Source organism: Anabrus simplex, chromosome 3 (assembly GCF_040414725.1).
Source record: "Anabrus simplex isolate iqAnaSimp1 chromosome 3, ASM4041472v1, whole genome shotgun sequence".
NCBI lineage: Eukaryota > Metazoa > Arthropoda > Insecta > Orthoptera > Tettigoniidae > Anabrus > Anabrus simplex.
Window position 1 is genome coordinate 76,812,622 of NC_090267.1, and position 27,976 is coordinate 76,840,597.

General features: G+C 39.9%; 1 protein-coding gene across 1 annotated transcript in view; it reads right to left on the minus strand.

Annotated features, from left to right (window-relative positions):
* Trap1 (TNF receptor associated protein 1) overlaps positions 1–27,976 on the minus strand; it is a 550,461-nt gene that overhangs the window by 384,030 nt on the left and 138,455 nt on the right. Inside the window, exon 3 of the mRNA XM_067144122.2 lies at positions 24,927–25,009. Coding sequence (XP_067000223.1) covers positions 24,927–25,009 — 83 coding nt within the window. The remainder of the gene's footprint in view (positions 1–24,926; positions 25,010–27,976) is intronic.

A 27,976-nucleotide genomic window follows, 5' to 3' on the forward strand; every position in this document is an offset into this window, starting at 1 on the left:
ACAGTGTAAAACACTTGTTTCATATATCTGTATGCAAACTACCGCACCATTAGTTTAGTATCTCATGCCTGCTAAATTTGAACAGGAATTATTACAGAAGAATAGAAAGACAAGTTGGGAGAAGGTACATTTGGCTTCAGAAGAAACGTAAGAACGCGTGAAGCAATCCTGACTTTACGTCTGATCTTAGAGGATCGAATTAAGAAGGACAAGCCCACATACATGGCGTTCGTTGATCTAGAAAATGCATTCGACAATGTTGATAGGACCAAGCTATTTCGAGATTCTGTAGGTGATCGGAATCAGATACCGAGAACGAATATTTACCTACAGTCTGTATAAAAATCAGTCAGCATTGATAAGAATCGATGTCTTCGAAAAAGGAGCAGCAATCCAGAAAGGAGTGAGGCAAGGCTGTAGTTTGTCCCCCCTCCTTTTCAGTGTTTATACAGAACAAGCAGTAAAGGAAATCGAAGAGAAATTTGGAAAGGGAATCACAATCCAAGGAGAGGAGATCAAAACCAAGAGATTTGGTGATGATATTTTATCTAAAGACTGCAGAAGATCTGGAAGAATTGCTAAATGGTATGGACAGAGTCTTGGGTAAAGAGTATAATATGAACATAAATAAGTCAAAACAAAAGTAATGGAGTGCAGTCGAACGAAGTCAGGTGATGCAGGAAATATTAGATTAGGAAATGAAGTCTTAAAGGAAGTAGTTGAATATTGTTACTTGGGTAGTAAAATAACTAACGATGGCAAAAGTAAGGAGGACATAAAATGCAGACTAGCACAACAAAGGAAGAGCTTTCTTAAGAAAATAAATGTTCTCACTTCGAACACTGATACAGGAATTAGAAAGATGTTTTCGAAGACTTTCGTCTGGAGCGTCGCACTGTATGGAAGTGAAACATGGACGATAACTAGCTCAGAAAGAAAGAGAATATAAGCTTTCGAATTGTGGTGTTACAGAAGAATGCTGAAGGTGAAACGGATGGATGGAATCACGAATGACGAGATACTGAATCGAAATGGTGAGAGGAGATAGATTTGGCTAAATTTGACGAGAAGAAGAGATAGAATGATTATGACAGATCTTAAGACGCCCAGGACTTGTTCAGTTGATTTTTGAGGGAAGTGTAGGTGGTAAGAACGGTAGGGGTAAACCAAGGTGTGAATATGACAAGCAGATTAGAGCAGATATAGGATGCAATAGTTTCGCAGGAATGAAAAGGTTAGTACAGGATAGGCTAGCATGGAGGGCTGCATCAAACCAGTCTATGGACTGATGACTCAAATAAGAACAACACCACATCTGTAAATATTTATTGTAGATACTAGTGTTATCAACGTGCACAAAATAAGATTCATAAGCAAATATATTCCGTGAAAATTGTACCTGAAGTTTTGGCAAAAATTTGAATTTTTAAAATGTAAAATTTGCTACATCCAATGTTGTTGATTAACTAAGGACGATAGATAGTTATCTTCTTCTTCTTCTTCTTCTTCTTCTTCTTGCGTTACGGCCTCTGTAGGACCACGGACAGCTCCTTCATGGATTGCATTTTCTTCTTGTCCTCCCAGAACCTCTTCATCCTTTCTCTTCTTCTCTCCCGCTCTTCTTCCGAGATATTCAGTATCCTCTTGTCTACTCCACTGGTGACTCTCAATCCTTTTCCTGTACCCATCCCTATCATTGATCTCTGGCATATTAGTCGGTATGTACTTGCTTCTCCAATTTTCCTTTTCTTCCACCTTGATCCCCAATTCCGACCAATCTTTCCGGAGTTCAACTACCCACTTGGTTCCTGTCTTTCCTCGTGTCCTCGCTGTTGTTTCCCATACTCTTTTCGTCATTCTATCCATATTCATCCTGATTACATGTCCCGCAAACCTTGCTCTTTTCAGTCTGATTTCTTCTGAGATTGTTCTCACGTTCCGGTATAGTTCTTCCCTGGGTCTCCTCATCCATCTCTCACCTCCTCTCTTAGGGCCTAGTATTTTCCTCAATATTTTTCTCTCCTCTTTCTCTAGTTGTTCCGCACCATTTCTTCCTAGTGCTATTGTCTCAGCAGCATATAATACAGCATTTCTCACCGTTGCCTTGTAATGTATAATCTTTGCGTCTGTAGATATATTCTTTTTATTGTATATATCTCTGGTCATACAGAAGGCTGATCGCATCTTCTTTACCCTCTCTGTTATTCCCTCATTGCTCCTATTCCTTCCTGTTATAAATTCTCCCAGGTACTTGAATTTGTCCACCTTTTGCACGGTGCCTTCCGGTGTTGTCCAATCCTCAGTGGTATTCAATGTCTTTGTCTTGTTGTAGGCGATCCTCAGTCCTATCCTTCCGGCTATATTGCTTAAGTTGTTGAGTTGTGTCTTTGCATCTTCTTCTGTCTCACTTACTATAGCTATGTCGTCCGCAAAGGCTAGACAATCTACTTGGGCCCTATTGACCTTTTTGTCCCCAACATGCGTCTTTGGTATTCCCATTGTCTCATTCATCGTTCTCCACTGCCTGATGACTTCATCCAGAGCTATGTTGAACAACATTGGTGATAATCCATCTCCTTGTTTGACACCAGTGTTGATATCAAATTCTTCAGAGAGTACTCCTCTGAATCTCACCCTTGCCTTTGTGTCTGATAGTATTTCCATTATGAGTTCATGTGTAGTGCCATCTAATCCTCTGTTCTTCAGGATTCTTCCAAGGGTTTGTCTGTCGATGGAGTCATATGCCTTAGTGAAATCTACAAAGGTTACCACCGTTGTTTTGTTCCTTAAGGCCCGATGTTCTATCAGTTGTTTCAGTATAAATATCTGTTCTATGCATCCTCTTCCCTTCCTAAATCCTGCTTGGTAGTCTCCAATTGTACTTTCTAACTGTTCTTCCAGTCTATTGAGCAGGACTTTCGACAACACCTTATAGCCAATCTCTAGTAGCGAAATTCCTCTATAGTTGTTTGCATCCCTCTTGTCTCCCTTCTTATGTATTGGTATTATGATTGCATTCTTCCATCCTTCTGGTAACTTCTTTGTTCTCCAAATCTGGCCGATGATGTTGGTCATGTTGTCTACTGCCTTGTCACCTCCCCACTTAATCATCTCAGCTGATATTCCATCTTCTCCGGTTGCTTTGTTATTCTTTAGATCGCTTATGGCCTGTGCGACCTCATCTCTAGTTGGAGGATATGACTCTCTCTCTCTTCTGTGTTTGTCCCCAGCTCCAGCTCTTCTTCAGGTGGTTCACAGTTTAACAGGTCATGAAAGTATTCTGCAAGTATCCTACAGTTCTCCTTCGCACTAACTGCCAGATCCCCATTCTTATCTCTTATAAAGAGTTCTCTGCCTTTATATCCACTCAGACTCTTTTTGAATTTCCCAAAAAAGTCTCTACTATTGTTTTTCCTGAAGTTGTTTTCAATTTCATCCAATTCCTGCTTCATCCTCTGTCTTTTGGTCCATCTTATGGTTCTGGCTGTTTCCTTCCTTACTCGTAGGAAAACTTCCCATTTTTCCAGGTTCTTCTTAATGCTCCAGTCTCTCCAGGCTTTCCTGCGATTCTCAACCGCTTTCTCACAGTCCGTATTCCACCACCAGTGTTTCTTTTTCTTTTCTTCCTTTCCCCATATTTCAGCCTGTTTCCTCATATTCAGCTTCATGTCATCCCATCCATTGTCAGTTTCTATTCCTTCCTCGTATTTGGATCGATTGTGCCGTAATTTGTCTCTGTCTATATTTATTTTTCCAGTTGGTCTACTTGTCTGTGACAGTCTATCCCTGTGCGGAATCCAAAGGCACTTGATTTCTGTAAGATAGTGATCTGATTCTATTCTTGTGTTCTTTCTGACCTTTGTGTTCATAATCTCTTTAGTGTTTGTCAGATTGATTGCCACATGGTCAATCTGGAATTCCCCAATGTGGGTGCATGGGCTTGCCCATGTCTTTTTCTTATTCGGTTTGGCCCTGAAGTGAGTTGTCATAAGTCTCATTTTGTGTTCTCGACATAGTTCAATTAACCTTTCTCCGTTTTTGTTCGTCCTCTTGTGTGCTGGGTACTCGCCTACTATCCCCTTATGTTGCTTCTCCCTCCCTACCTGTGCATTATAATCACCTACAAGTATCTTTACTTGTCTGTGTGGTATGTTTTTCAGTGTATCATCCAGTTCTTCCCAGAAACTGTCAACAGCTTTCTTGTCTTTTCTATTCTTGTCATTGGTAGGCGCATGTCCATTTACTATGGTATATTTTTTGTTCCCTGCTCGAATTGATAACGTGGATATCCTTTCAGACCTACTCTTCATTTCAATTATGCCATCCTCATACCTCTTGTCTATTATGAATCCTGTACCAAAGCATGTAGGTGTGTGTCTTCCTTTTCCCACTCTGATTCCTTGTTTTCCTTTCAACACTATGAAGCCTTCTGACTCCACTGTGTCTTCATCACTATATCTTGTTTCTTGCATGGCTAGTACCCCAATGTTTCTTTCTCTCATCTCATCTATTACCTGTTTAAGTTTACCAGTCTTTGTCATTGTCTGTACATTTATGGTCCCCATCCTGAAAATCTTTTTCGTTTTGATCCTTTTCGAGGTTCTTGGGAGCTCCGACTCTTCCCATTCGCACATTCTGGCAGGTCCCCCAGAATCCGAATGCCTGCTTGCGTCAACTTTGTTTGACGGGGGATTGTCCCCCTGGGGTAATCTCAATTCTACAGTGCGATCCATTCCATGAGCTAAAAGGAATGTTTGTTGGGACAGCTCGGGACTGTCCAATTATACGACTGAGGTTGTTAGCCCCAGAAGATGAAATAAGAGCTTGATGTTCAGCTCAGGCTGGCATTTCCTCCAAACCTCACGCTTCGGTTTTCCCGCCGGTACTCGGGTGGCTGACTGCAGTGGTTTCCCACTGGGCGATGGGTGCGCCACGTCCCTACGCCTGATAGATGGTTATATTATGCACGTATTTTGTTCTACTTGATGTTAACAGGTGAGCAAAGTTTAGTAGTCTTAAAGCAAACAGTAAGATATGAACCTACAAATTGGCCCTTAAAACATACAAGTTTTAGGTTCAGATGCCCTTAATTAAGATGCAGTTTGAGCACAGCAGACCATGGTGATCAACCCCGCATACAGCTGCATGTCCTGAACTATACAGTCAATTCGCTTGGTATCTCTTTTGTTGATGGTTCGGTGAAAACATCACTAGCGGCTGTCGTAGGAATGCTGGTCAATGCTCGTCAGATTTTCGCCTTTGTGCTTTAGATCGTACATAAAATCATAGGTCTTATGGCTTGAAGTCACATGAAACTCCATCCCAGAAGGAGCCAGGCTGCAATACGACCGGGGGAGTTGGCACTATACAAGTCAACAAGTCTTTCTTTCGCTCAACTCTGATATTGTCGTTGGAGGAAATAGGTAATACAAGGCAATCTATTTTATCCGTGAGGTCAACCATTCCCAAACAAGGTTCAGCGAAACCCTTGCATTTTGCAACACCATGTTACGGGTTCTCCGAAAATTCACAGAACATCTTTGAGAGGTAGTATAGAGATGTTTCCCCTCCTATCAGTTCCACACTAAAAACATAAAAAGAAGGCATGGGAATATTATACTGCACCACAGATCTCTGACCATCTGGAATCCCTGTCAGAAAAATTTGACAAGTACGTCACTTTGTTACCACCTGACATGTACAGCTGGATCAGGAACCCTTTCACAGAGCATTCAAGCAGTTTAAAAAATTTATTCAACCAGCCAAAAGAAGAACAATTGGCTGAACTGAAATGTGATCGCACATATTAAAAGTCAAATTCAATTAACAGTCTTGTGATGTATTTTGGTTATCAATGAAAAAAAAAAAGGTTTCTACAATCTCGCACAAAGTTTTAAATATATTACTTCAATTCTGCACATTTTCAATCAATCAATCAATCAATCAATCAATCAATCAATCAATCAATCAATCAATCAATCGCCACTGGTCTGCATTAATTATTAACTGAACAAGCGCTTTCGTGTTTGACGAGCCTTAAAAAACAACGAAACAAGCCTTTGTCTATTGAAGAAGGACACCATGTTTGCCTATCAAAGTTACGTTCAAGAAAAAGATATATTGTGCTCCAAAAGACGCGTTCAAAAGTCACAATGACTAGTCAGTGTCAGAACAACTCGAAGAATTGTTTAGCTTTTTAATTGTGAATGAATCTTTTTTTAAAGCTTTGACGAGTCGGCATTAATATAAATCTTTTTATCTAAGTCCGGCTCCATACCTAAATGGTTAGCGTGCTGGCCTTTGGTTACAGGGGTCCCGGGTTCGATTCCCGGCAGGGACGGGAATTTTAACCACCAATGGTTAATTTCTCTGGCACGGGGGCTGGGTATATAAGTCGTCTTCATCATCATTTCATACTCATCACGACGCGCAGGTCGCCTACGAGAGTCAAATCGAAAGACCTGCACTTGGCGAGCCGAACATGTCCTCGGACACATCCCGGCACTAAAAGCCATACGTCCTTTCATTTCTTTATCTAAAATGCTTTCTTACAAATACATGAATAGCAATTTGACCCGCCAACCATACACACTATTTTATATTTATCCTAGGTTAAATTATCTGTCAGGCAGTCAGGGTTCCACAAGGGTTAGTTAAATACTTCTAGAGTACATCGGAACAAAGAGGTTTTGGAAAACACTGATATTTGTAAACACGTTTTAAAACGAGTAAGAAAGCCTTGGAGGACTGACCTGTATTTTGCATGTGCGCCTGCCAGTCGTGATGCGCCACTTTTAATTTAGGGAAGTCACTGGACCGAACAGCAAAGGGCTGCAGGTCATCCTTTGTACGGGTATTTATAGTGGCTCGTCAAGACACACGCTGCTTTTCGGAGGCGATCCTTTGATCTCCGTCCTTGTTGATAGCAACCTAATATCTGTGCGTTCTCATTGCACACACTCGATTTTAAAACTTCATGATTATTTTCCGTGAAAATTGTAATCAATTTTAAATTATAGTCTTTAGCGTGTTGATAATGAAATATATTCTTGTTCTACGTAAGTCTAATCTACTTCATTAGCTACAGAATGCGAAGGAACTGCGCCAGGTCAGACCAGCGCTTCCTCGATTCAAGGTAGCGGGATAGAATCCTGGTGTTGTCGATTAACCTTTATAAGTTTGCTTAAATGTGAAAGAATCGAGCCAATAGACTTAGCGACACGTTAAAAGAACTTCTTTGCATGATTCCGGAGTCCTTCAAAATTATAGCATTTGAAATTACGTCAAACAGAAATCATCATCATCATCATCATCATTATTATTATTATTATTATTATTATTATTATTAATTTTTTACAATCTGCTTTGCGTACACAGACGATGGGATAGAAAAGTGCTAGGAGTTGCAATGAAGCGTCCGTGGCCGTAGATAAGGTACAGCCTGTTGTGAAAATGAGGAATGCACGGAAAACCAGCTTCAGGGCTGCCGACAGTGGGGTTTGAACCCACTATCTCCTGAATGCAAGCTGTTAGCTAAGTGAACCAAACCGCACAGCTACTTGCTTGATACTTATTTCCTTTGGTGTTATTTTATCGTTTCTTTCTCATAGGTCAGTCGTGGCGTGGGAAGGCTCTGACAACTCCTACATAAACCCGATGTTGTTCACCGCAGCACCTCGAAAATGGTACATTTATTTGTCCCGTAAATGTAACCACACTTTTACCTTCGAATGAAAAATACGAGCAACGAATAAACGGAAACCCACTCAATGTTTTCATTCTAACTTCGAACTGAAATTCGACTTCAAATATTACACATAGCCACGCATGCGTATTCATCATTTGCAGCAAACACTAGCAAATTTCTCGCGCAATGCAGATCCAATCATTCTAATGATACATGGTAACAATGCTTGACAAGAAATGTAATCACAGAAGCATGATTAAATGTCTACATTCACTTCTGCACGCGTGCATCGAAGTTTCAAAATAAGTTTTGTCTGTAAGAAATTCGCACTATCGGTAAATGTTTCACTCGATTTACACGGGCACCCAGCTCACGAAATTTTGCATTTTGTGATCTGCAAACTAGCGAAAAAGAGAAAAAAAAACATTTTGAATGAAAGTAGTCTCCCAAGTTTCTTTCAGATTCAAACACACTACAATAATAAATTTAGCCCGATATCCAGAGTATTTACATACAAGCTTAAATCCATAGAGTGCACGGTCAACTGGCACACTATTGTTTAAAAGATGACATTTCCGTGGTACTACTACACGTCCACCATGCACTGACAGTATATCTATCTACTATAATACCTGTCATATTGTGAAGAACCATCATGCCTTGTCAAAACAAAAATATTAGTTATTGTTTTTAAATATTCGAACTTAGCTTACTTCGGTTTATTTCACTGTAGATATCATCACCTCTCCTTTCCTTCTGCGCGGCAAAATTATACAACGTCCAATTGAAACTGCAAATATAACCTCGCTTAGAACTGCATTGTTTTTGTTCTTGGATGATGTTCAGATCAGGACGGCGAGCACCAAGACTCTTCAAGCGCATTTTCGTCTCGTGATTCAAATGAAATAAATAAATATATTACACATGGAATTCATGGAAACGTTGAGGCTTAATTAAACTGGGCGAAAAACTTTTATAGAAAAGGTTTTGGACCATACATCCCAGAACATGAAATAAAATGAACGTTTTACCACTTGCCATTTAACGTTTTACCATTTAGTCCCTGGACGTAAATAGGACGAAATGTTTATTGGCGAAATTTCATTAGATAACAGTCTGAAAGTATTATACTCAAGAAGATGTATTTCGTACGGATGTTTCAAATCTTCTACGTCGATTGGGAGAGAAAGAATATGATCCTAGTAACTGGCGTGTTTTTATTGACTATTCCAAAATAAGTTTAAAGGCTGTTTTGCTTCATAATACAAATGTTCTGCCATCCGTCCACTTGCACAATCCACAAAAATGTCTGAAACATACGAGACCTTAAAGTTGGTGCTTGAAAAAATTAAATATCATGTGCATGGATGGCAAATTTGCGATGATTTGAAGATAATTGGATTGTTTCTGGGACAACAAAAAGGCTATACAAAATTTTCCTGTTTCCTATGCGAATGGGATAGCAGGGCACGGGATAAACATTGGGATACAGTGAATTGGACAGAAAGGAAACAACTACAACCAGAATCCAAAAATGTCTTGAATGTAAGTCTTATTGACCGTGAAAAAATTCTACTTCCACCCTTGCACATCAAATTTGGATTGATGAAACTGTATGTCGAGGCATTAGGTAAAAGTAGCCTATGCTTCCAATATTTATCCACTAAATTTCCCTCGTTATTAGATGCAAAAATCAAAGAAGGCGTATTTGATGGACCACAGATTCGTAAACAGATGAAGGATAAAATTTTCACAGACACGATGACCAAAATTGAGAAATAGGCATGGAACGCATTCGAAGATGTAGTGACTAAATTCCTTGGCAACATTAAGGACCCTCAATACAAAGAAATTGTACGGAAAAGGTTGGTAAAGTTTAAGGAACTCGGTTGTAATATGAGCCTTAAGCTTCATTTCTTAGCTTCGCATATGGATTATTTCCCTCTAAATTTAGGAGCTGTCAGTGAAGAACAAGGTGAAAGGTTTCACCAGGATCTCAAAGATGCAGATTTTTGCTAGTTGCTTTACGTCGCACCAACTCAGATAGGTCTTATGGCGACGATGGGACAGGAAATGGCTAGGAGTGGGAAGGAATCGGCAGTGGCCTTAATTAAGGTACAGCCCCAGCATTTGCCTGGTGTGAAAATGGGAAATCACGGAAAACCATTTTCAGGGCTGCCGATAGTGGGGTTCGAACCTACTATCTCCCGAATACTGGACACTGGCCGCAATTAAGCGACTGCAGCTATCGAGCTCGGTAAAAGATGCAGAACGACGCTATCAGGGACGTTGGGATGTGAATATAATGGCCGATTACTGTTGGTCGATTGCACGAGACGACCCTTCTAGAGATCATTCAAGTACTTCAACAACCCGGAAATTCCACGGAAAACGGGAAAAGACGGAGGTGTGAATCTAACCCGCACATAATGTAAGTAACAAAACTATGTATGTTTAACCATGTAATTTTTATTCAAGGTACGGTTATACTAATTTAAAAGCAATTGTACAGTCGAAACTAAATAGGCGCTTTATGCTTCAGTTTCACGAATTTCAATATGCATTAAAAATATAATGCATACTATCTACTTGCTTACAAAGCAGCATTTATGTGTATTCAATGCATGCAAAATATGATTACGTTTTGCGAGCTGAAATTTACATTAATACATCAAATTTAATCAATACTAAGTATCAACAATTTTACGTACGAACAAAATGATATTTTGTAAAATTGCCACCAAACCAGACGTGATTCGCCAAAGCTAATTCTTTTTTTTCTCGAATTCTGCGTTAAGAAATTCATAAAATCCACCTAGTTTCATTTTTACCGCACAAAAAAAGTTTTATTTTGCAGGCTAGTGTAATCTACAACATTTTCATGTAGCAAATTGTAACTGAGAACTAATGGTGACTCTATTACATTAAGATCAAATTATGCCAATTTATATAAAAATAGACATTCATTCATTTTACTCATGATTTAAATTTGCCTTTCATTCGACAACATAATGTCCAAGTAAGGCGTACTACTTATAGCTTACTCCACGTTAAGAAAACAGTATTACCGGGCGAGTTGGCCGTGCGCGTAGAGGCGCGCGGCTGTGAGCTTGCATCCGGGAGATAGTAGGTTCGAATCCCACTATCGGCAGCCCTGAAGATGGTTTTCCGTGGTTTCCCATTTTCACACCAGGCAAATGCTGGGGCTGTACCTTAAGGCCACGGCCGCTTCCTTCCAACTCCTAGGCCTTTCCTATCCCATCGTCGCCATAAGACCTATCTGAGTCGGTGCGACGTAAAGCCCCTAGCAAAAAAAAATAAAGAAAACAGTATTGCTCTTATGGACCTACAAGGAATGAACACACTACCTCTGAGACACTCATAATTCCTCGCGGTTAAGGGATAATATACTGTACATTGCAATGTATTATGAAACACTGATAAAAAGAACGGGGCATTTTTGCCCGTGAGTTATTAAAATAACTACATAACATTTTCTTTTACATAAACATATTCGCAGGGAGGAAGCACAATGGCAGGAACAGCCATCGCTTTGTTGCCTTCCTTCATTTTCCTTTCGTGTTGTTCTTGTACAAGTCACGTGTAGTACTTCACTCTACGAACCGCCGGCAGCTCACTTCTGTAGTGAAGTCATCTGCAGTATTTATTTGTTTTTAGGCTTTAAATCAGTGCGTACTTGTCTTGTGTTGAGTAAGACTTGGTTGTATATTGCATAGTATTTGTGTGTTCTATTATTTTCCTGCTCTACAGAAGTTCTTACTGAAGCTTTTGGTATTGTGGTGTGCAGCGATACGTCGTGGCATAACTTGTACTTATTAAAAAATTGCCGTGTGTTTTATTTGTGGTTGGTTTTGTTATTTAGCTGTTCTTTCTTAAGCGCATTTAATTTTACCATTTCTTTTACGACCGCATTTAAATTTTACTATTGTTTTTGTGAGCGATACGACTGCGTGATAGTACACGTTGCCTGGGAAAATGTATTAAATGCAATTAAATGCATCCCTCGCCCCGCGAGCCCATAAAAATATACTTTTTCTATTTTTCCCCCAATATGCCTTACACTTCAATGCTGAGGGTTATTTTTATATGCCGTAGTTTACCTCTGATTCTATATTGAACCCATAATTCTACGATGAAAAATAATTCCAAATAATTATTTCAGCTACAAACAACTTTTTTGAGAGTAGCCATGTTTTTATTTCAAGAGCCCCGCTCTCTCGTGGGAACGCACTCACCGAGCCAAGCTAGTCGCCCTCTCGTGAAATGCCGGGATACTTCGGTTGACCTCGAGTACCGAATAATTTATCAATTTCAGAAAATCCTTCATAACGAGAGACTTTGGCGACATGGTAAATCCAGGAATAAAGAATCTAAATTATTAATAAACCTTACGTGAAGATAGAATCCCCAGGATAAATATAAATGCAGTTAAGCCTGAAGGAAAGTTAGCGGCCTACTCGCGGATTTGCGACACGTGTCGAGGCCGATTGCTGAAGAAAGACCGCGAAACTACATGTCAGAAATAAATTCATTACGCCCGTTGTAAGTATGGGGAAAATATAAAATTAACACCATAATGAATTATGAGTCTGCCCGAATTTATGCAGGAATTGCAGATTTCACTATCGAGCTTCATGGTGAGGACGGCGTCAACTCAGAGGGTATATAAGAAATCCCCTCCACCTACTTTTTTTCATTCTATCTGATGGCCTGGATGGTGAAACCCACGTCGCTCGTCTGCAAGAAAGTGCGGGGTTTTGTTCTCAAAATCACTAGTTATATATTCGTGTCAATGGTTCAAGTAGAATATTAAATGGAAGGTGATAGAAATTTTCCTGAGCTTCCGCCGATGAAAACTGTGAAGTCTTGGATATCTGTTTAAAATGCGCAGATGAGTTTCTCTCTGTATTACAATTGTGTGTGTTTGATATTGTCAAAGGGAGTCTGGAGGCTAGCCAGTGAGGTCTGATTTTTGTTATCTATTTGAAACACCTGGCCAGCAGTAGGATGAACAAAAGCAGGGTCCTGGGAAAACAGTGCCAGTCGCCATTTGAGAAGGGTGCTCGTCGCATGTTAAAACGCGAAGAAAGTGTGTCATTTGCGGTGTTAACCGATAACGAGCGTAAAATCTGTGTATTTTAAGTTATATATATATTCTTGAGTTCCGAAAGTTGTAGTAAAAATAATTGAAGAGATCATTATACATTTGTTCGTCACGGGAGTATTGAGGTTTGAAAAATTTTGAAACAGGAAGAAATGGATTGTGCCGGAATGATATGTTGAGATAATATATATAAGAAGATGGTGTCTAATGTAGCCATGAACGGCTAAGCACGAGGGCAGCTGGCTAAATGTGGCCGGAATCTTCAGGATGACTACTATAACAGGTCTGTGTCTATATTTTGTATCAATGTTGTAGTTTAGAATTTGTTTATCTAAATAAAATTTTCAGTGTGTGTGTCAAATTAATATTTAATAATGATCAGGCAAATGTGTTACATTTCTGGTCGTCGTGTGAACTCTTCAGGGCAGTAAAATTCACGTCGAGAAACTGTAAAAATGCGAAATTTAAATAATGTGTTAACATTCTTTGAGATAGTGTTCAAACTGAGTAAAAGTAGAAAAGTGACAATGATCATGTAGTCGTGGTGGATGCCTTAATTTCGAATATCGTATGAGTTCAGAAAAATTTGTCGAAATAATAATAATAATAATAATATTTACAACAGGATAACATTTTTCTATGTTAAGAATGTATTTAACAGATATGTTGAGTAAAACTTGCGTTCATCTCGAAATCCAGTGGAGTCTGATAAAGTTCTATTTATTTGTGGGAAGGTAATTATTGTGACACTGTGTTGTCGGTGATATAGGAAATCACGGTGTGTTATTGTATTCTTGAGGTCCGAAAGTTGTAGTAAAAATAAATGAAGAGATCATTATACATTTGTTCGTCACGGGAGTATTGATGTTTGAAAAAGTTTGAAACAGGAAGAAATGGATTTTGCCGGAATGATATGTTGAGATAATAGTTGTGTAGATGTTGAAGGCATAGGAAGCCTGTATTTCATGTGTGATGCCGCCGTAATAGGCGATGAAGATGAATTTTTGAGACAGGCTATATTTGTTGATGGCGAAGAATTTTTGAGACAGGCTGTATATTAAATGTGATATTTCTGAGGTAAGCTGTAGTGAGATTCCGCTAACAATCCGGAACAGCTGACCGGGTGAAGGTTGGTTCGAAATGAGTGTTTTGTGACGCACATTATGATTTCAAGTTAAGATCTCCCAGTGAAAAACAATTTCTGTAAATTGTAGCTCTTGGCAGATAAGTCCAAGTGACGATTTATGTAGTGTCAGCATAATGAATATTATAGTATGCGACCTCAAGGGTAGAAGAGCATTCTGAATACACGGTTGGTGTTATTTGACTGTATTAACAAATTTCCACTCAGTAAATTTCATAAATTACGAGACGATAATTTATCATTAAATCGGAAACGTTGTGGGATGAGATATTGGACGTTATTAATGCGATAGTTTGGCTGTGTAGACTCATTGATTTTCGCTTCACTGGATAGTTTATGGATGTGAATGTTTGGAATAGTGAATGGTAGACAATGTTGGGCCTCGCCCTAGAATTATAGTGTGGAATTTTGCGATGGTGATGATTACTGTTTTGGCGATATTCACGTAATGTTAGACGTGTGCTGAAATTCATTATAATTTTTCCAAACTTCAATGCGTATGTCAAGATCGTGTTCGAGTTGTGGATTGTTTGCCACGCGTTATTTAGTTTCAGTTTCACGTTTTATTGACACGCTAGGGACTTAGCTGCATTTTTTGAACATGCGTTCATTCAGTGGCAAGATTCGTTTCATTGTGTGCTATAGTTTCGACAAGGTTTCCAGCTAAATATCAAAGAATGTGTTTGAAGTTACGATTTTCGCCTGACGTTCTAGAGGATGCATAGACATCCCAGTTTCCGCTCGACGATAGATTTAGGACGTCACATGTTATCATAGGAGTATGCTGACGATGAGACGTCCCAGTTTACGCTCGATGATAGATTTAGGAAGGGGTGTGTGTGTGTACATAGATGCTAGTGTTAGGGTGTGTAGACACTAGGTAGGCCCGACGATAGGTTTAGGGTGTCGTCTGTATATATTCAAGTCTTAGGTTAGGTGTTTTGCGAAGTGACTTGAACGATGGTAGTGTCTACAGTAGTGTATGCAATGCGAAGAGTGTTAGCGAAGTAATATTGAGGCCATGTTTTGGCACAGCTCTCACCAGCTGGAAGGTGTTTACATAATATTATGCAACCACTAGTGGCATGAACGTGAGGGTTGTCCAAGATTGAATACTGAGCTAACGGTGATTGAGTATTTACTGCTGTCTGCCATGCGCGTTTGAGTTCTTTAACTTCAGTATTGTATGTTATATACGGACTTAATTGTTTTGCTGTTCAGACGTCCGATTGCTTTGTTAGTGTGCGTGTTGACACTTAGCTTCTTTATGTGAGACTTGAGTTACGAATGCGGTTTCGATTCGTCAGCTGGGAATATATTTTATTTTCAATTTTTCGTTCTTTCATTTTTATGATAGTTGATTGTGGTCGATCAATAACTTTGTAGTTAGTTTGTTGGGACAAACAATAAGTAGATGGATCTGTAATGGTAGTCGGACTTGTAAAGGAAAGAATTCCCTAGATTTTTTATTTATTTTGCCATGTGGACTTGTAATTTTATTAAACTTAACGTAACCGTTTATAATCTGAAAGTTGGTTTCATAAGAATATATTTCAAGTGATTCGCCACTTTTTCTTTAACTTCAGTGTTTTGGCATTTCTTCTAAATACATGATGAATAAGTGTTTCCTGCATTTTGCAGTTTTGTTCCTTCAGAACAACGTAACGTAAGATCCTCTGGGATCGAATTGTTGTTGGTTCTTTCTGAACAGCTGTTTGGGTGATGCACGTTTCAGCATCGTGATTATTCCATAACTTAAGGGTGTCACGAGATGGCAATACATGGTGGAATTTTATTTTTAATTATGACTGCTGCTGTTAACTTGTAGTGAACATGATTTCCAGTAGTATCTCACAACCTATCCAAAGCAACTGATAGTCAATTTGGTTCGATTAAGGGTCCATTCGGCGGGTGCTGCCATATCCGACAGGGTATTTGACTGGTGGATAACCTTAATTAAAAGAAAATCTGGAATTCTACTTGTTGAAGGTCAGATTTTCCACGGATCGTGTGGATTAATTCTCAGTTATCATTTGGATCAATAGGTGCCCGATTTTCAGGTTTTCTTTTAATTTTTCTAGTTTCCTTGTCCATGATTTGTGATATTTCTACTTTTCTCCGAAGAAAGTTCTTCGATAATTGTAACTAATAAAACTAACGTCATGCAATGTGACTGTGTTTGAAACATTAAATAATTATTTTAATTACATTTTTTGATGAATGATTTTATAAAAATAAATTTTTGCATTACATTAATTCAATAAAAGTTAGTAAGCACATATTTGCTCCTCATTTCAAGTAGTTAGGCTCTCTTCTGAACCCCATAGATTGGTTAAGATCGTGACCGAAATATTCACGCTACGACCCCAAGATTTAAGAGTTCGATATTGTTCTACTGCAGCAGCTGTGGTCGACCAACGATGGAATGGTAAGTTAAAGGGTTCAATACAAACCAAAATTAGCCCATGTAAACACCCCGTCCGCTTTAATTCATAAAAATAATTTTCAGCATACTTTCTTCCGCTTTTTTTTATAGTGGCATTTCTTCTAAATACATGATGAATAAGTGTTTCCTGCATTTTGCAGTTTTGTTCCTTCAGAACAACGTAACGTAAGATCCTCTGGGATCGAATTGTTGTTGGTTCTTTCTGAACAGCTGTTTGGGTGATGCACGTTTCAGCATCGTGATTATTCCATAACTTAAGGGTGTCACGAGATGGCAATACATGGCAATACTTTTCTCCGAAGAAAGTTCTTCGATAATTGTAACTAATAAAACTAACGTCATGCAATGTGACTGTGTTTGAAACATTAAATAATTATTTTAATTACATTTTTTGATGAATGATTTTATAAAAATAAATTTTTGCATTACATTAATTCAATAAAAGTTAGTAAGCACATATTTGCTCCTCATTTCAAGTAGTTAGGCTCTCTTCTGAACCTACGTCCCACCTACACAAATAGGTCTTATGGCAACGATGGGATAGGAAACGCCTACGAGTTGGAAGGAAGCGTCCGTGGCCTTAATTAAGGTACAGCCCCAGTATTTGCGTGGTGTGAAAATGGGAAACCACGGAAAACCATCTTCAGGACTGCCGACAGTGGGATTCGAACCCACTATCTCCCGGGTGCAAGCTCACAGCCACGCGCTCCTAACCGCACGGCCAACTCGCCCGGTCTTCCGCTTTTTATCTTGAACTTCAATACTGAATTTCACGAATGTATGTGCCGCCGTTTTCCAGTGATGCCGTTCGATATGGCAACCCTGTTATCATAAGAGCAATACTGTTTTCTTAACATGGAAAGAACTATAGGCGTTTTCGAGAAAATTGCAAGAGAAATTTTCGCGTCGGTGTACCGGTGCGTTCCGACAAGTTCCAAACTGTTACTTAGCCCTTTTGACCTCAGATGATTAGATGGTGGTGATTATTGTTTTACGAGGAAGTACAACTACGTAACTATCCTCTGTAACACTAATCAGAGAGAAAATTTGGAAGGGATCCGACACTTCGAAAAATGAATATATCGGCCAAAGAAAGTCAAGGGCCACGAAGGGCGTGAAAATGGAAGACTTGCTAGGATTCACAAACCTAATACCGTTGGGGTCAGAAAAGAACAAGAGTCAGAGCGATACATATGATTCTTGTAAGATTTCTATTCATTTCTCAAAAATATTTCTATAACAGTGGAGAAATTTCTTTAATTTTTGAAATGGACGATTCCTGAAAAACATAGTCTCCCAGACATTCAAAGGCGCCGGAAAACATTGTCTTACATCAGTCCCTCTCACGCTTCTCCGTTCAAATTGTGGGACAATATCTCGTAAGAAAGAACGCTAACCGCACGACGCGACAACCAGAGATCACGAAACCCTCACCAGTCCGATGACGTTCACCTTCCAATCCAGCTGCACTGGCAGACGTGTCCTGGGCCCGACATAGTACCTGAAAGTGCCAACCCTGGGCAGCTCTGAGCTGAACTGACGTAGAGCTGGGAGCGGAGCAAGTAATACCGCTGAATAATCCGGTTGTAGCGGTAGATGATCCCCTCCGCTTACAACTACAACTACTCGCGCAGGACCAGAGCACAGAGTAGCGCACGACACATGTTTAACAAGGGGAGGCCACGACGTTCGGATCACGGATTATTTTCAAACTCTGAACACTTTTAGTAGTCCATCAGGACAACATAATGTGAAAATAGTAAGGCGTACTACTTACGCGTTTTCGAGAAAATCGCAAGAAGTTTTCGCGTCGAATATGTACCGCTGCGTTGCAATCATGAGCACGAGATTGTGGCGCTCGAGTGGTTAGCGTTCAAGCTCCATAATCGCTGGATCACTGGATCGAGTCCCGGTCATCAGGTAAACGCGTCCAGGTGTAAAACAGTTCCGGGTACCTTACCCGATTTCACTTTCAGTTATGAGGGATTTTGCAAATCGCGACAGACATACATTTTCGGTCATTGGTCATTTTATTTGTCGATAATTATAAATAATATATTTTTGATATGATAAAAGTTAGTAAAGAGACAAATAGCATTGGAAATTCAATAAAAGTTCATGCAAATACGCGTATTTTTTCATTATATTACCTTTGAATTGTAATATATATGAAAGAATATGACCCGTGTTGAAAATAAAGATGAGCGGGCCTCGATCCAGAAGAAGCTTGAAAGCTAACCACTCGACCGCCACCATCCCGTGCTCATGATCGCAATGCACCGGTACATATTCGACGCGAAAACTTCTCTTGCGATTTTCTCGAGACCGCCTCAGTAGTACGCCCTACTACTTGCAAATTATGTTGTCATAATGCACTACTAAAAGTGTACAAAGTTTTAAGATAATCGTCATCGAAACGTCGTGGCCTTCCCTGGTAAGAAGTACTGTGTTTGTCATAATTGTGTCTTTATTTCCTCCCCTTGTTGTGTGTAGTAGATAATGCAATGTTTATTAGACTATAGTTGTGATATTAGTTTGATATTTAATCCCATTTTTAGATGGTATTCATGTTTTTAGAATATTTAAAGGAATTTAAATAAATGTTTACAGAAGTTTGTACCACAAATGCCACGAAAACCGTCTGATGCACGGCAGTTCTTTGAAATTACTGATGATAAAAATCAGCAAAATGCAAATTTTGTGGCCGCATTTACGCAACGGGTGGTGGCGTATAAAATTTGTGGGATTATATCAAGGATTAAATGAGCAGGTCGGCTTCTCCACCAGAAAACAACATTGCTGCATTCAGCAAAACAATTATGTTGTGACAAAAGGGTATTGAATAGACAAGTGAAATGCCTTTACGTTGTCATAACAATATCGGTTTAAACATGCCGTTACAGTACGTTCACTCGGTACAACCGGGTGATGACACAACTGCTCCGCTCCGCAGCACTAAACTGAGATACAAGGCAGTTCTCCGTAACAGTCAAGGACATTCTTCGCGGTATATATGACGGTGTAGGTAATTTCCGAACTGTTTTAGTAAAATAAGGTCATTTAAAAAGTTCACATTATCCGTGTATTTGAGCATTTTGGACTTCAATGTAAATTAAAAGCCTTTCAGCCTGTCGAACACACAAGTTCAAAATAAATATTACACTATAACAGGACTGTAAAAAAACACTATTAAACAAGGAATATAAATCAACATTCTTAAATTAATTACATGTTTCGTTCTTAAAAGAACATCATCAGATTCTGTCAAGTCACATTCAATACTTGTAAATGTTTATTTCTTTAACAAACACCTAGGAATTTGAAATTTGGAACTTATCTTAGTGAAGTCCTGCTTTATCTCTGCTCCAGCTTACAATCAATCATTGTTACATTTAACTGAGCTGACAATGGAAATTACGGCTTCCTTCTTAACAAATTTTGGAGTTTATATGACAAATTAATCTTCACTTTTAACATTCTAAAGATTTTCTCCCATTAAGTCATCGAAATACGCCAGATAACATTTTCATATAAACTAGAATTATTTCTGTAAAGGTGATAAATTAAAATAAGTGTAGATGACAATAACAAGTATGGACTCTATCCGATCAGATATTTATCTATGCATACGTTTCCGGGGGGCGAATTCTCGAACTATTATGACTACATTACGCCTACTTCACATGGTACTTTGAACAGGTATTACGAGCTGAAATTAAGCGAAATAAAGCTACTGTAGTTGTGACTGTTGATAAAATGGTGATGGCCACGGGACCTCCAGTTTCACGTAGAATACAAACCCCACGGATTTTATTCTTCATTTCACAAATCCAATGTGTGAACTGCGTGGACATATATTTTGCCATTATAAGTTCTTACAAATGAACTGTGTGGGCACATCCCATGCCAGACAAATTTCTCACAAATGAACTATGTGGACTTACCTCATGCCAGACTAAGTTATTACAAATGAATTATGTGGACGCATCTCTTACCAGACGAAGCTGCTACAAACCAATTGTGTGGACGCATCTCTTACCAGACGAAGCTGCTACAAACCAATTGTGTGGACCCATCTCTTACCAGACATAGTTCGTATAAATAAACTGCGTGGACACATCCCTTACTAGACAAAGTTCGCATAAATGAGCTGTGTAGACATATCTCTTACCAGACGTTCGTATAAATGACATGTGTACACATATCTCTTACCAGACAAAATTCGCATAAATGAGCTATGTAGACATATCTCTTACCAGAAAAGTTGGTATAAATGAAATGTGTAGACATATCTCTTACCAGATAGTTTGTATAAATGATATGTGTAGAAATACCCCTTATACGCAGCAGGTCGTTATGCTAGTTACGTTCCAAAATAAATAAATAAATAAATAAATAAATAAATAAATAAATAAATAAATAAATAAATAAATAAATAAATAAATAAATAAATAAATGCAATGTAAATTTTAATATTATAGCAGTTGTATAGTAGTATTTGAAGTGATTCCACATACTGTATATGGGTTGACTATGTTTGTAAGTACAGAATATATTATAAGTAGAATTTTGTAAACAATATAAATTTATTAAGGATGAGCTAGGTGCTTAATAGAAGAAATTTTGAATGTAAATGGTATAATATTGTATTCTAGGAAAATGTCTTCTTCTCTTGTTAATTTAAAATTTAGTGCTTGATAATAATGTATTTTAGTGTACCATTTGCCACCGGTAAACATCTCATTTGGAAATAAAGTGATTTCGATTTCGACCAGAGAGAGTTCGTATGAATGAGCTGCCTGGACACATCTTTTACCAAAGTTCGTATAAATGAGCTGCGTGGACATATCTCCTACCATATAATGTCCTTACAAATGAGCCTTGTGGACAAATCTCTCAGCATACGAAGTTCTAACAAATGAATCATGTCTCAAGAGACGAAGCTCCAACAAATTATGTGTGCGGACAGATCTCTCAGCAGACAAAAATCTACCAAATTAACCGTGTGGACAAATGTCTTCAGATGAAGCTCCAACAAATAATTGGTGTGGCACATCTCTCAGCAGACAAAGCTCTCACAAGTGAACTGTGTGTATACATGTCTTACCAGACGAAGTTCTCATGAATTAATGTGTGTGGACGAAGTTTCTACAAGTGAATTTGGTCCAACTACAAGACGCTGCGGACAGGCACACAGAATTGAAAGCAGAAGTTATTTCATACTAATGGAACATAATGCAACAGGTAGAAAATTGGTGTGGTGGTCATGTTAAGACTACTCGACCAGGCATGGACGGAGGCTGTGGAGTGGCCGCATTGCCGTGGTGCACGTATCGATCGAACTCTGGCGTTCCCCTTCCCCTCCCCCTCCCCAATCTATCACTTTAATAGCGGCTGCTCCCAGAGGTGACGCCACTAATACATCCCGCTAGATGGCCCCCGATGATGGCTCGGACAGCGGTCATCCATCTAGCTTCATACACATTTGTTACCGAGATTACAACGGCCGAGCTCCATTAGCGAATAAACATTATGGGCTGCACAGTCTTGGCTCACCTTCCTCAAACACTTGTATAAATCGTGAAACTTGCACTGCAATTCAAGTACGGGATATTGCACGAGATTTACTATCACTTAGCTAATTTGAAAGTAAGCCATTCGTTACAATCACACGTGTATTTTGTCATCCCCCTGTTCAAGTTGACACATGAATTATCACTATATACAAAGGTAGCTTCAAAAATGTTTTTTTTTTTTTTTTTTTTTTTTTTTGCTAGGGGCTTTACGTCGCACCGACACAGATAGGTCTTATGGCGACGATGGGATAGGAAAGGCCTAGGAGTTGGAAGGAAGCGGCCGTGGCCTTAATTAAGGTACAGCCCCAACATTTGCCTGGTGTGAAAATGGGAAACCACGGAAAACCATTTTCAGGGCTGCCGATAGTGGGATTCGAACCTACTATCTCCCGGATGCAAGCTCACAGCCGCGCGCCTCTACGCGCACAGCCAACTCGCCCGGTCTTCAAAAATGTTACAGTGCGAAATTAGGGACAGATACCCTATTGGAAACGTATCGTTTGTACATCTTATGTGTAAGTTGACATGATACAGAATTGAAATGTTCAGTTTGGAGGCATTTTAGGTACACAGAAAGAGGTTTACTTTAACGAGTTCTTGTAAGGTTCAATTTCATCGTCCACTGTACTGTTAAAACTAGCAGGTGGCTGCACAAAATGCACGCCATTCAGCCTCTCTGATGCCTAGACACATGCAATGCACAGCAGAATGTCGCTGAATATACCATATCTCCAGTCACAGAACACCGTGAACGTGTGACGATGAGCGATACGGGATTCCTAAGTGAACACAAGCCACTTACTATGACCTGATGGCGGAAAACGGGAAAAATACCAGATTAGCACATCCTGTGAGATCCAATGTAGCAGGCTGTCTTCAAACGCTCTTCAATGTCTGTTTAATCCACATCCGTGTTGCTTGAAGTTGTACGATGCATATCTCTGAAGCATATTGGGCGCTATATTTACAAAAAATGTCTTTGAAATGACGGCTGTCTAGTAAAAAAATCGAACCAGCAATTCACTGGTATTTAATAGTGAACGTGCAGTTCAATTTGTAGATTCACAGGCGTATATTCAAGAGTTAAAATGTTATCCGCTGGCACTGCTTCCATATAATGTACCGCCATTCAATTTGAGATCGCGAAATGTTGCTGTACACATGCCCGCTTTTAAGGAATGATCTCATATTACTTACAAATAATAATAATAATAATAATAATTATTATTATTATTATACAGAACAAAGGAAGGCAGCATCTTTCAGAATGAAGAAAACATTGGGCTGATAGGAAATCAAGAAATCCTTTGTATAATTAGAGTGGTTCAATGTAGGCCATAAAATGTATAAATAAATAAATAAATAAATAAATAAATAAATAAATAATAGCGTCATCATCTAGGAAATAGCAATTTGGAAAGCACAAGAAAGTGTCCACCGTGACTCCGAACATACATTACGTGATCAACAGTATCCGGACACCCGCGCGAAACTGTCCTCTTAAGTGTTCTTCGGATATACTGCCCAGTGGCGAACACAAACACGCGGTGAGCCAGCCACTGGATCTTTTTACAGCACCCTTGGTCTTTATTACTGCTCAAACTCTGCGGGGAAGACTGTCTACCCGGTGTCGAAACATCTCTTTAGGAAGGGCAGACCATTATTCCTGGAACGCTGTAGCGAGCGTAGTCAGTAATGTGGGACGTTGGAGTTTGGAGCAGAATCGTCGCTCTAGTTCATCCCAGAGGTGTTTGATAGGACTGAGGTCTAGGTTCTGGGTTGAAGATTACAACAAGCAGCTCGTCAAAATATCCACATATCCTTCCACCGTTAACGTGCTCTACAGTATTACCAGAAGACATAATCCCTCCACACTGTCACTTCATCTCCACCAAATATAACGGTGGGCACCGTGCAAGCATACACATAAATGGTGTCCCGACATAAACAAAAGCATGGAGTCCCCCCAAACCATTTCCTCGCATAAAGCATTGCTGCAGATAGACAGCCCGCTACAAGACTGTTGTGACTGAAATGGGAACAGTAGCGGATGTATGGGAGGGTGCCTGACCCCACATAAACCAGCCCTACCTCCAGGCACACAGTTATGGTGCTAGCTGCACACTGTGCCTTCAGTACTACCCGTTTACTCCCTTCCCCTCCTTTTCGGTACTGGAGTGGCCTTCACCACTACCCCCTTCACTCCCTCCACTCCTTTTCAACAGTAGAGTGGGGCAGTGTTAACTATTTACGTCGGGACACCATTTCTGTGCATGCGTGAACAAGCCGGCATATACTGTTCACCTGGCATGCACTACACCCACACCCTTCCGTCTGACTGTCACATGATATAGCGTGATTCATCACTTCAAATCATTTGTCTCCAACCGACCACGGATCAGCAGTGGTCCTCTTTACACCACCGAGCGCGGCGCTTAGCCTTCACCGGTGAAATGTGCAGCTTTATGGGAGGGTGCCTGACCCCAGAAAACCCAGCCCTACCTCCAGGCACACAGTTATGGTGCTAGCTGCACAACTGTAGTGGTACTGTGTAATCCACGGGTGACAGTATCACATGATGGTATGCGAATTTCCCGTACCACCTTCTCCAATGCTCGACGGTCTCTCCTGGTCAACACACGTGCCCTAACCGACCGTGGTTGTGTTGCAGTTATTTTTTCCCCTTTCCACTTCACAATCACGGCCCAGATAGTCGACTTCGGAAAACTGAGAAGGGCCGAAATGACCCTGACTGACTGCTTACTGATGTGGCAACTCCACCCATTCGACAGGTGTTTCGTACTAATGGACAATATCGAGCGAGCAAGGGAGCAAATGTTTTCATTCCCCTCCCGGAAGAGGAGGGAACATGTAGGTTATAATTTACATGTAAGGAGTGTCCGGATACCTTTGGTCAGATAGTCTATGGCGCGTAGGAAGGTTCTTACCTCCTTCTCCGAGTAAAGCGATTTGGCCACAATATCCAACAGCATCCTGGTCTCCGCCTGGAACTCGTGTGCTTCTCCAGATCCTGCAACAACAGAGAACCACGCACATTCAACGATAAAGACCACATACCAATTATAACATTACACAATAACACAATATCTAGAAACAATAAGACGTGGTATCATTTTGGTAAAACGAGACAGAGTTCTCCACTTCCTCAAAAGTAAACAATTTTACTCCTGTTACTTCCAAAAAACGGAGAAAGGTCTTCGCGAAACAAGTTCTTCCGCAGCTTGTTTCGTTTCGTACGACATAAATCCAAAATCACATCAATATCCTAGGACGTGGAAGCATACATCCAAACACACAATTAGCCAAGAAGACACTAACATCTATGTTGTAACAAAAGTCGAGCATGGCGAGATATTTTACAATTAACCATTTTTTGCTTTACGTCACACTGGCACAGACAGGTTTTATGGCAAAGAAAGGAGAGGAAAAGGCTAACAGCGGGAAGGAAGCGAGCGTGGCCTTAATTAAGGTACAACCCCCCGCATCTGACTGGCGAGAACATGGGAAACCATGGAAAACCATCTTCAGGGCTGCCAACAGTGGGGTTCGAACCTATAATGCTAGTTGAAGGCTACGTGACCCAAACCACGCAGCCATTCATTCGGTACACGCGAGATATTTTATAGTCACGGATACCTACACAGAAAGTAGATATCCATAAGTTTTAAGGACATGCTACCTGCTGAAGTCTACATCCGTTTAACCCAACTTACTGAGCTTAAAACTATAATGGTTTACGAGACATACCAGTCTAATATTGGGAACTTTAAACGAATTCTGACAGGAAATGTTGGAATAGGATATTAGCGACCATACGATCGATGTGTGAGCACATCCAAATCGCTGGATAGGTCATGAAGGACCTGAACGCTGGCCCCGAAGTCCCTGGATCTTTCACTCTTATTAGTACTTGTAAAGTCACATACAAAATCGCTCATACCTCATACTGATGACATGCGAAGAGAGTGAACACACAAACAATGTCTGAGGCATCAACCTCTGCATATGCATTGCCAATATTACACGTTTCCTAAAAGCACCGCATTTCAAAACCGTATGTATAAACGCTCGACGTGGGAACTCTGGGACATTTATTGGGGAGAATTACCGACACGTCAGAGCACGCAACGAATGTGACCGCCACACATTCACTACTACGTAAGCTCAGATGTGTACAGAAAGCTCAAGGAGGATACTTCGAGCCAAACCTGCACTAACGGTAGAAAGATTACTCTGTTTACTGGGTTCTGTTTCATTTTAGTTATACTGTATTTTCTTTACTGTTTACCACCCCTGCAATAAGTTATTGTAAACTTATTAAATATTTTATATTTTGTTATTTGTATCGTTTCAAGTTGCAATTTTGCATACCATTCTTAATTTACTAATAAAGTACGTATAACAACTGTGTCGGTGCGACGTAAAGCCACTAACAAAAAAAATCTGTCTATTTCACTGGTGATGTGGTCTCAATGGGATCTTGAACATTCCGCGAAACATCCACATTTTCAGGTCCTGCAGTCAGTTCACTGACGACTAACTCGCTTTCACGATTCCACACAAGATGTTAAAAATTTCAAAAAGCATACTTCTTGCACCGATTCTGGTTTTGATTTCTACATCTGGATCCTATTCTTGTATTATTCGACATCCTAGGTACTTGAAATGGTGTTTCTAACCACGGCGAAAATAGCATTGATGATATTCTATTTGCTATGATTTTTTGTTTTGTGAATGTTTATTTTAGGATCAAACTCCTTGCTTACTACGTCGATGCTGTTTAGAAAGAATTGGAGAGCATCTAAAGAGTGAGCAAGTATCACTGTGTCGTCTGCAAGGCGGACTGTGTTAATTTGCTTCCCGTTGATCTCGGTTTCTTTATCGTCTTCATCAATGGCAATTCGAAAGAATAGCTTCTGAGGATAAATGAAAAAAAGAAGGACTGGAGAGAGGATACAACCTTGTCTCACACCTTTTTGTATTGCAATATCTTCAGTAACATGGTTTCCAATTTTCATGCAAGCCCTTTGGATCAATGAGGTTCACATCTTTACTTTCAAGTCTAATATGTTTCAGGTGATGTATGAGGAACTTTATTTCCCAGTAATGGACAAAATTTGTACCCACAATCCCTCAGTATGGACAGCTTCCTTTCCCTAGATACAAACCCTTTGTGGTCTAAAATCGCATGATCTTATTCCCAAATACCCAGTCATTAATATTCGAGCCTTGTAACTATAGCTAATTCCTTAATTCTTTTTTTTTTTACGTCGCACTTACACATAGGTTTTCGGCAACGCAATGATGAGAAAGGGTTGGAATTAGGAAGGAGGCACCCGTAACCTTAATTAAGGTACTATTCCAGTTTTTGCCTGGGATGAAAATTAATTGTATTTTAATTGAACATCATCAGATTCGTTCAAATGACGTTAAATCATACGTACATATGTGCAATATTGTTTTCATTGCGTAAACTTGTCAATGATTGTGAGTTGATATTACGAACAAATGAGACAAGTTTCGATTGTAGTAATCCTCCGTTGTCACCTTAGTAACTCTGAGAAAGTTATATGTACCTCACCTAAGCTGCTAATCTAATAGCAACCATGACCGGAACAAGTGAATTGGCTTCAGTCCAGACATAGTCGCTCGAGGAAAAGGGATGATTACTGTACAAGAAAGATGAAAAGATCAGAGGGAGCAGTCGACAAAGTTGCATGCCTGTGCATTTCTCATGTCGCCACTGAAGGATCATGAACAGGGTCTGAACGGAGTCAGACAGATTGGCTGCTTCTCCGAGTTATACCGGGCGAGTTGGCCGTGCGGTTAGGAGCGCGCGGCTGTGAGTTTGCATCCGGGAGATAGTGGAGTCAAACCCCATTGGCAGCCCTGAAGATGGTTTTCCGTGGTTTCCCACTTTCACACCAGGCAAATGCTGGGGATGTACCTTAATTAAGGCTACGCCCGCTTCTTTCCC